Consider the following 10733-nt stretch of genomic DNA (forward strand, 5'->3'; position numbering starts at 1 on the left):
GACGAGAAGCCGTATCCAATTGAAGCAGCACAGGCTTCTGCGATGACTGTGGAAACCACTGCTTATGCCTTGCTTCAAGCATTGTCAAGGAATGATATTGACTATGCAACACCGATTGCGAGGTGGCCAACGATGCAACAGAACTATGGTGGTGGATTTCACTCGACGCAGGTAAATGCTTGAGATCACAACAACATGCATTCAGATATTTCCATGGATCATGTTACTAACTGGTGGTTGTTGCAGTTTGCAATCAAACTGGACACTGCATTTTCATCTGCAGGTTTGGTGCATTGGCACAAATACCAGTTCTTGAATGGTGTTAATCCTTTATTAAATTCTTACATGCACTTTGCCTGTGCATCACTTTTCCTTTTGGCATTGTCCTTGAAAAGTACCTGTTTCTGTAAACCTTCACTTACTTGTCATAGGATCATTGAGGGACAGCGTAATAGAGTGCTATGGCAATGGAACAGACCCTTCAGCAAATTGTATGTGCCCTCACAAGATGCAAGTCCCAAACTATTCTCATCACATTTCCCAGCACTCGACCCAGAGCCTTGTATGCCTTGGCATCGCAAATGCCCAATCAAAGACTTGTTAAATGTTATCATGCTTTCTGCCTCTACCACCCACACAGTCGGTGCGTTCCACGTTCTCACCACAGGTTGGGTGCAAAAGCAAGTAAGTTTCCTCAAGAGATCGTAGGAACTTGCCAATGCTGGAGAATCTGAGAGAGCAAGGTGTCGAACTGGATGAACACAGCGGGCCGAGCAGCACCAGAGAAGCAAGAAAGCTGACGTTTCAGATCGAGACCGTTCTTCAAAACCCGGGGAGGAGAAGGGGATTCTGTAAAAAATAGGGAGAAGTGGGGAGGCAGATAGAAGATGGATAAAGGAGAAGATAGGTGAACTGTCCCGTGCTGTCCACTCACTGTACCCTGCTCCAGAATCACAGAATCAGAGAATTCTACAGAATTGAACAGGCACTTCATTCCATTGTGTCTGTAACCACTGAAGCCACACTAAGTTCACATTCGGCTCATGTTCTAGCAATAGGCCCATTGCCTTGAATGTTATTTCATGTTAAGTGCTGTGCCAACCCTTCTTCTTTGATGCAAAAAGATTATCCACCTCAACTGAAGTCCCAGACAATGAATTCCAAACCCCCAGCACCTTCTGGGTGTCTTTTCATTCCTGAAATTCCTTCTGAGCTTTTAGCTTAAATGTATGTATCTCTTCCTCTACCACGACTGCCCCCTGACCGACCCCATTATGGACCTTCTTTTTACCTCGCCCCTACCCATATTAATCTAAACAATTTTTTCAGGACCTCCTTCAACCTTCTCTACTCGAAAGAAAACAATCCAACCTTATCCAGATAAAACAGTGATGCTAGAGACAATGGAAACTGCAGATGCTGGAGAATCCAAGAGAACAAAGTGTGGAGCTGGCTGAACACAGCAGGCCAAGCAGCATCTCAGGAGCACAAAAGCTGATGTTTCAGGCCTAGACCCTTAATCAGAGATCAGCAACAGTGATGCTGCCTGGCCTGTAGTGTTCCTCCAGCTCCACACTGTGTGATCTCAGACTCCAGCAGAAGCAGTTATTGCTAACGCAAACTTATCCAGACTCTCCCAAGAGTTAAAATGCTTCACTCCCTCAGAACATCCTGATGAATGTCCTCCACACATGCTCAAATGCAAACACCTCCTTTCTATAATGGAGAGACCAGAACTGCACTGAGCACTTCAGCTGGGGCCTAACCAAAGTCCTGTACAGCTCTTGAGCCATATGCTTTCTGAACTGTCCTTTTAAGCTGCCATTCCATGTTCAGGAATCTGTGGACAAGCACCCCAAGATCACACCATTCCTCTGATCTTCCTAGTGTCCTGGCATTTCTTTGAATGATTCCTTGCCTTGTTAGTTTGTCCAAATTGCATTACCCGACTGATCAGGGTTAACATTCCATCTACCACTGACCTGCCCATTTGACCAATCTGTAACTTTGGATTCAACTTGCTGTATTTTCCTGGACCCCCCGAGCTTTACCTTCTTTGCCATGCTCCCATTTGGGACCCTGTCCAAGTCTTTGCTGAAATCTATTTTCACCACATCAACTCCCATCTGCACACTCTGTCACCTCTTTGAAAGAATCATCTCAGTTTGTGAGGCGTGACCTCCGTCTGACAAAGCTATGCTGACGGTCGCTGATCAGACCCCACTTCTTGAAATGGAAATTACGTCTGCCGTTCAGAATTTTCTGCAATATTTTCCTATCTACTGATGTGATACTCACTGGTCTGTAATACTCTGCTTTATGTTTGTCACGCATTTTGATAAGTGGAACTATGTTACCTGTTCTCCAGTCCTTTGGTACTTTTGAAAGCTCTGTATGAGGGTGAGTGGAATTTTTTTTCTCATCTCCCTGGGCATCTTGGCATACACTTCATCCAAACCTGGGATTTGTCCAATTTTAAATTCACCAAAACACCAAACATCTCCCCAGCCTCTGTTAATTCTGTCCAAGTATTGTGGGCTCCTTCTCACATGTAAAAGCTGATGTGAGGTTCTCATTTAACACCTGACAATTGCCCTCCAGTTCAAACCATTCATTTGCCTCTTCATCCCTAATGAGACCTGGTTTTCCCTGGGTTTTCTCTTTCCCTCTGAGACACTTGTCGAAGATTTTGAGATTCTCCCTCATCCTCATCTTGGTCACCAGTGTTCTGTTGCCCTGTATTTGTTCTCTGAATTGCGATGAGGAGATGCCCCTGCACACTATACATCATCATCATGGTGGTTTCTCGCAGATATGGATGACACTCTCCCACTCTCAGGCTGAATTGATCGGCGGGTGTCCAGACCGATGCAGCTACCGTCGGCTCTGTTGCACTCGGGGCAGAAGGCAGTCGTGGGAAGGGGTGAGGGAGGTGTTGGTGTGGCTGCATGGCTTCCGCTGCTTCCAAAGGCAAGCCTCGAAGTGTTTGATGCCTTCCCAGGTGCTCTTCAGGCTTTGGGCCGTCTTAGGCCGGCGATTCCCAGGTGTCTGCAGGAATGTTGCACTTCACCATTGAGGACTTGAGTTTATCAGCGAGTGCTTCCTCTGCACATCTTGGTCTCACCTGCTGTTTTGAAGCTGGGATGAGAACATGCGGAGAGTCTCGTGTCAGTCATACAGATGAAGTGTCCAGCCCATTGTAGCTGATTGAGGATGGTCAGTGCCTCAGTGCTGGGGATGTTGGCCTGGTTGACGTGAGTGCGTCTACAGGGGCTCTTGTTCCCTTGATGACTGTTATACACCTCTGTTTTCATTTTTATGTGGTCAAAGAACAAAGAAAATTACAGCACAGGAACAGGCCCTTCGGCCCTCCAAGCCTGCGCCAGATCCTATTGAAAGTAGTGTGTTGATGCATTTGTGTAATGATTGTGTTTTGTTTGAGCCCTAACATTCAAAGCAGTGTAAGAATGTCTTTGTGCAGCAGGCAAGGTGTCACGAGATTGAGCCTTCATACACTTGCAAGATGTTGAAAATTTGCCATTATTTATTAAAACACTGATAAATTTCCATGATCAACATTTCTGTTACGCCTGAATGATTATCCCGTGGCATGTAAAATCAGAAAGATACGATAAAATGAGACTGGGTCATGCCCTAGTCTTGCGGACTTGGGTCAGCATGCAGGGAGAATGTTTGTATTTCATGTATGTGGAAGTACTGAAATATTTCCATGAATCTAAAAGTCACTTTTCCCTTCATTGAAGGACACAATCATTGCCTTGGAAGCTTCATCACGATACAACATTGCATTTCTGAAGAGGGAAGAAGAAATCAACATGCAAGTTCAATTCCATGGTTTTGGAAGTCCCATTGAGAACACGATTCATTTGCGCCGGCATAATGCTCTGACCGAGAAAGAATCGAGGGTGAGTTTGTAGTTTGGAAGATCGCAGCAATTTATGCATCAACTTCTTCATCAATAACGTTCCATTGCTTTCAAACTGCATTTTCCACTCTGCAAGATAATAACTGTTCGAACAAGCAACAGTATCGGTAGATGGTCTATGGGGAATGCAATGTTACAAAACCCAATCCATTCAACAACATATTTCAGATATGTCAACAAATTAAATATTCCAGCAGAGGGATAAAACAAGGAAGATGAGAATGAGGAGGCAATAACTCTGATGACAAAAGAACAGAAATTTACCTTGATCCATTTGAGCAAAAAAGCAGGCACACAAATAAATAATCATCTAACAATGCACGTGTGCAACGGAGGCTACACGGGGACTAAGAATGCCGAAATGTTGTCATGCATATTGCTGAAAGGGTGATTGAAACAGAATCTGTGGTAAATTTGAAGAAATACAGATAATGCATCTCAGGATGTTGGAGCAAGAACATTTATGGACTGAGGCAAATTGTATTGCCCTTTTCAGGAGTTATTCGGGTCAAAATGAATTCAAATACTTTCTTCTGTGCTGAAAGCTATCGCTTAGTTGCAGCTGGATCACAATTTCTGTTCCTGGTAGTATTTAGCAAACTGTTAAAAATGAATGTCACTGCACAGAATTCCAAACATGACTCCAATCAGGAGAGAAAATATCCAAGGGGTATGATGAGTTGTATCCTCTCATGTTGAACAATGCAGCTACAGATACTAGGGATGCACTGATGATAATGTCGCAACAATCCTTAGATTGGGGAAAAGTCTCAGAGGATTGAAAGATTGTGAACATAACACCATGATGAGAAAAATACTTCGACAAAATAGCAAGCAATTATTGCCAATTTAGGTCAACCTGGGTAGATGTTCATGCCGGCAATGAAAGATGAAATAACAGGGTACTGAGTGTGCTATAACATCCTACAGAGTTAACATCCTTTTATAAAGGGGAAATAATACTTGACAAACTTGCTACAGTGCTTTGAGAAGGAAACAAACATTACTGATGAAGGACCACCAGTTGATGTGGTACATTGAGATTTCAACAAAGCATTTGATAAGGTACAGCTCATAAGGTGTCTCAAAAGAAAAGAGCCCATGTGTTCAAGAGTAGTATGTTAGGATGGACAGAGGACTGCATCACAAATAGAAGTCGAGAAGTAGCAGCAGGATGGTAACTTATAAGTCATGTACGGCCACAGAGTGAATGCTGCGGAGGCCGTACACCTCATGTTGACTGGGTTGATTTCGGAAATGGCGGAGGGAATTGCCATGCGTAAGAATGTTGGGCAGGCTGGGACAACATTCATTGGCGTTTATAAGATTCTAAAAAATCTTATTTTTTCAACATTTAAGATTCTTAAGAGACTTGATAGTGTATATCCGTAGAGATTACTCCCATTTGTCAAAGATTTTGCGACCAGAGGCCACATTTTCAAATTTGTTGCCTATTAATTTAGGGGGAGAATTACTTCTTTCAGGTTGTAGCAATCTATTGAACACTTTAGCAGAGAATGTTTTAGAGGTAATGCCATTAATTATATGCTCGGCTGAGATGGCCAGGTTAATTTTTAAATCAAGGAACAACGACAATGAGAGAAGGGTAGTCTTTACAGTGGAAGATACTTCAAGGATCCCCTTATTAGTAAAGAATACAGGGAGGACTTAAACACATCACTACCACACCATCACTACCATGAGAGAAGTAGCAGTGGACAATCTAATGGAGTGAAAGCAGATTAGACTCTTTGCCGTGATGGTTGACTTTCTAAGATTCTAAACAATGAGCTTCAGAGTCGGTGTATGCGTTGACTGTAATTTGCCAAAAAGGTTCAGATTCTCGAGAAGCATCTGAGGGCTGGAAAAATGCTGATGTGACGTCCCTATTTAAAAAGGAGAGAGGCAAAAAGAAGATAACTACAACCGAAACAACGAAACATCTATTGTTGGAAATATGTGGCAATCAACTATGAAGAAAATAGAAGCAGGACATTTGGAAAATCAGAATCTAATCAAACAGAATCACCATAGCCTGATGAAAGAGAAATTATGTCTGGCTAATTTGTTTGCGTTTTTGGAGGAAGTTTTGGAAGGAGAATTAATAGAGGAAAACCAGTAAATGTGTTGTGTTTGGACTTGGAGAAAGCATTTGAGAATGTACTCAAAAGTAATAAGCTGAGAGCTGAGGTTTTGAAGGTAGTATATTGCTTTGGATCAGTATGCTTTGCACGTTCTGGAAGGAGAGATGACATCTCGAGTGAAATGCACCAAGCGAATATATATTTTGGGGAACTTGGTGGCAATGCGGTAAGCCAGTGCAGAGTGTAAGAGGTGCCATTTGCTTGCTTTTTTTGCCTGATAGTTTGGAAGCATTTTTTTTTTGAGACAGGGTAAATTGAAGCCAGAATCAGGGACCCGGAGGGTGAATCAGGCTCATTCATTGGTGATCGCTACTGGTTTAAGAATCTATTATCGGTAGCTTTCAGATTGAAAGTGAATCGGAGAAATATTTACAGGCTACAAACTAAAAGACCAGAATGTTTTCAAATCAAATTAAGATCGAAGTAATTGAAATGGAGATGCCAGGCCAGACGATGATTTATACCTACGTGACGGGGGAGTGGTCAGACCCCATACTCCAGCTCAGGGTTGATGAACTGGAATCTCAGTTTTGACCAATCAACAAATCGTGTGGGGCAGAGTGAGCAGGGATTGCTCTGCTTCAGGAGGCAGTCACACACCTTAGATTAACTAGCTGAAACTCGGTCAGTGGCCAGAGACGTGAGACTGTGACAAAGAACAGGGCAGGTGGAAGGATCCAGAATGTAGTGCAGAAGGAACCTTGGCCTTTGATCTTATCTAACAGCTTTGAGATTCTTTCTTCCTGTGTGGATGAGAGTGCAGGGTATAGGGAAGATGAGTAAACTGACGATAGCACTGTGGTACAGTGGGGACATTCAGGAGGGGATAAAAAGTGAAATGTAGTTATAATCAGAGGTAGTGTAGTTTGGGGAATGAACACTGTTCGTTGTGACTAGGATCGAGAGTCTCAAAAGTAGTGTTGCCTGCCTGGTGCCCAGGTTCAGGATATTCCATCTCGGCTACAAAGGAACTTGAAGTGGGAGGAGTAGAAATCCAGCTGTTGTGGGACACACAGGTAACATTGATATGGAAGAAAGAGGAAAGAGGTTCTGCTGAGGGATTATGAGCGCCAAGGTGCTGAGGTGAGAAAGCAGAACCAGAATGGTAATAATCTCTGGATTACTATCTGAGCAATTTGGCACGGTGTGAGCATAATTTATACATGTAAATGCATTGTTCAAATGGTGGCCTGGCAGAAATGTGTTTGAATTCATGGGACATTGGCATCGGTACAGGGAAGGAGGGAGTTGTTCTGGTGGTATAGGCTCAACGAGAATCAGATTGGGACAAGTCTCCTGGCAAAATAGAGAGCTAGGTCTGGGGTTAGGGCGCTAAAATAAAATGTCTGGAGTGGGTGAGCGCAGTTGCATGGAAAATTGTGGAAAAAGTTAGAAGCTGGTAAGTGCTCAGCAAAGTTTCCAGAGCAAGTAATAGGACAAAAAGAATGGAAATGGTCAGGAGTCTCACTTCAGCTGCAGCAGATAAGAAGGGTGGCTGTAAATGCCAGACTGAAGATGTTGTATTTAATTGCAGTGAGTGTATGAAACAAAGTGAATGAGTTTGTGGTGCGCATTGAAATTGACAGATACATCACTCTGGGTATCACAGAGAGGTGGTTGTTAGGGGATAAGTGTTCGGAACGAAATATCCAATGATTCATGTCTGATAGAATGAACAGGCAAATGGACAGAGGTAAGAAAGTGTGGAACTGGATGAGCACAGCAGGCCAAGCAGCATCTCAGGAGCACAAAAGCTGATGTTTCGGGCCTGGACCCTTCTACTTCTGTGTGTTCATCCTGCTGTGTTCATCCAGCTCCACACTTTGTTACCTTGGATTCTGAAGCATCTTCAGTTCCCATTCTGTCTGATACATATGGACAGAGATGCCAGGGTTGGCTTGTCAGTAAGAAATGAGGTCGCGCTGAAGGAACCACAGCTCTTGTGCTTGTTTATTAATGACTTGGAGGAAAGAGGTGCATGTGCTGTGGCTAAATTTGTAGATGACTCAAAAATATTTCGAAAGACAAGGCATGACAGAGAAACAGAGATTTACCAGGATGTTACTTGGATTGGAATGTATTAGCTATAAGGAGGGTTTGGTGGAAATGTTGTATCATGATAAATGCAATGAGATCAACCATGACCTCACCGAATGATGGAGGAAATTCAATGGGCCAAGTAACTTTTTTTGTGAGTCTTCTTGTTTGACAATGCATTCATAAGGGTGTTTTTTTTCTCTCTTGAATGAAATCTGAAAATGAAATGTATACACTTCCTTTTCATCTGGTAATAAATAATTGTTCTGAACAATTTCCATTGACTAATAGCAATCTGACAAGCATGACAATGTAAAGAGATTTTTAGCTTCTTTTTAATTGTAAAGGGATTCTTTGGAATTAATTTGGCATATATTATTTGCATCTCAAGAAGTATGTTCAGCACTGCATCTCAAAAAGTGCTCTGTTGTATGACAACAGCTTTTTAAAGATCACTTCAATGGTTGTGATTTTCAGTTGCCATAACACACATTAGATTACACTGTTGGCCAATCTGTCCATGATTATTTCATTATCTTATGTTTCAAACAGACAAGGAAATATTGGTGATGCAATGAAGAGTTTGATTCTCAAATATAATTGCTGTTATAGTTTCCACTTGGAAGAAAGTATCACATCAAATTGACTGGTCAAGGAAATGGGACACTGACTGTGAGCACTTTGAATGTTCGAGTTATTCCTAAAATGAAAGTTATGACCTTGATGATTTCTCTTGCATGCAGGTATGAAGAGACTATTTTAAAATACCCTCTAAGTTCGTGGTTCAGGCATAAAATTGTAATATGTATATTTATGTATATACATGTGCATGCGTAATCTGAAAAGAAAATGAGTATAAATCACTTGTTGCAAGGTGAGAATGAGTTATCCAGATGGTAAGACCTGCCAATGTTGGTGTTTGAGATAACACATTGTGGAGCTGGAGGAACACAGCAGGGCAGGCAGCATCAGAGGCTCAAGAAAGTTGAGGTTTTGGGTCAGGACCCTTCCTGAGAAATGGAGGGTGGACGGGAGCTCAGAAACAAATAGTGTGGAGGGGGAGGAGGTGGTAGGGAAGGTAGGTGGATGGTAATAAGTGAGTACTATCCAGATTGGAACAGATTTTCCCCAGGGGGTATTGAGTACGAATTCCAAATCACTGTCAAAATCTTAGTGACCGTTAACATTGATGTTTTTTGTCTGTGTGTTTCAGTAATTGCATGACAGTTGAATGGTTCGTTGAGAGTGAGGAACCTATGGACTCTCACACACCAAGATGGAATTTAGTTCGAAGAGTGACTTCAAAATAGTTGCTTGCTTTTAAAATCTTGACCGTTTTTGCTGTCCAGTTGAATGAATTTAGCTTCATACTGCTTCAATAGGAATTAGTGTTTAATAGGAACATAGTTGTGAAACTTACAGTTCTGCAAGTTTTTGCGTAAACTGGTGGAGACTTTCGGTGCTTGCAAAAAGGCTCACCTCTCCGTTGATACTGAAGGAAAATTGGAGTTTAAAAGTTCACCCGCTGTCAGGGAATGAAATGTTAATGTTGACTCGAATATAATTTTTTAAAAAGTCATATATTTGTGTAACACTGAACTCAAATTAAAATTTGGATTTGCCGGTTTTACAGATGGTTGGATGTTGGATTCATTTTAAATGAGGGTGAAGATCACTTTAAATCCAGCATATTTGTGAAGAAAAGAAATAGCATGTCAAATAAAATTAACTGCATGACTCGTCATAGCCTTATATGTAGAATTTCATTCTGAACTATGAGACAGTTGTGACCCCATACTACCTCAGTGCTCATGGCAAGAGTAAGACTCCTGTTTGACGTGCTGTGCACTGCATGGAATGGCGGCGACATCAGATTCATTGATGATTGAGAATCAAACAAATATGACGATAAGATTTCAAATCAAAATCTCATTGAACACTTCAAACAATGTATTACAGGAAGAGGGGGAAAGCATGTATGACTAATAGAAGGTGGTGGCACAGATCAAACAGACCTGTGTGCTAAAACTTATCACAAATTTCACATTGAATGGAACAGTTTAAACAGGCTGGAGGAAGCAGACATGGCAGCTCAGACTTTTTGAATTTGAGCATTCTGTTCATGAACATCAGCAAAAATGTGGGAAACATGTTTATTCTTTCTCTTTTATTGCACAGAACCATACGATGAGACTGTTTTGATGAGGAATTTAAAGATTACGAGTCCCGTCCGTTTGACCCACAGTTTGGTACCATAGGTTGGTACGATCTTCGTTCGAGAAGGAAAAGGGATGTTCCAGATACAGAAAATAGTCAAACCATTTACGACAAAGTCCGTTTCTGGTTAGTACTAATTAATGCAGTTAACATTTTTAGATTGACATGATTGCACAATGGAGTCAATAAGAAAATTCGATCTGATATTCCACATAAATTTTAAGTGGATATTAAAGCCGCTCATTTCTTTTTCACGCTGTCTGCTGCTTTTAAGAATGGCTGTCTTATTGTTGAAATGTTTAGCTTTGACTCCATGGCTTTTTCCATTCGCACACATTGAAACACATGTTTCTTCAGCCAAAAATGCACGTTTACCCTGTGTTGACTAA

At 41.8% G+C, this 10733-nt stretch overlaps 1 protein-coding gene across 1 annotated transcript in view; it reads left to right on the plus strand.

The window, feature by feature from the left end:
- LOC132206696 (complement C4-like) overlaps window positions 1–10457 on the plus strand; it is a 33770-nt gene extending 23313 nt beyond the window's left edge. Inside the window, exons 3-7 of the mRNA XM_059641323.1 lie at window positions 1–171; window positions 3765–3926; window positions 8740–8799; window positions 9550–9643; window positions 10306–10457. The exon at window positions 1–171 is cut by the window's left edge and continues 39 nt beyond it. Of these exons, the coding sequence (XP_059497306.1) occupies window positions 1–171; window positions 3765–3926; window positions 8740–8799; window positions 9550–9643; window positions 10306–10385 (567 nt within the window). The 3' untranslated portion in view covers window positions 10386–10457. The remainder of the gene's footprint in view (window positions 172–3764; window positions 3927–8739; window positions 8800–9549; window positions 9644–10305) is intronic.
- Window positions 10458–10733: the final 276 nt, after the last annotated feature.

The sequence above is a fragment of the Stegostoma tigrinum genome, chromosome 41 (genome assembly GCF_030684315.1).
Source record: "Stegostoma tigrinum isolate sSteTig4 chromosome 41, sSteTig4.hap1, whole genome shotgun sequence".
Lineage (NCBI taxonomy): Eukaryota > Metazoa > Chordata > Chondrichthyes > Orectolobiformes > Stegostomatidae > Stegostoma > Stegostoma tigrinum.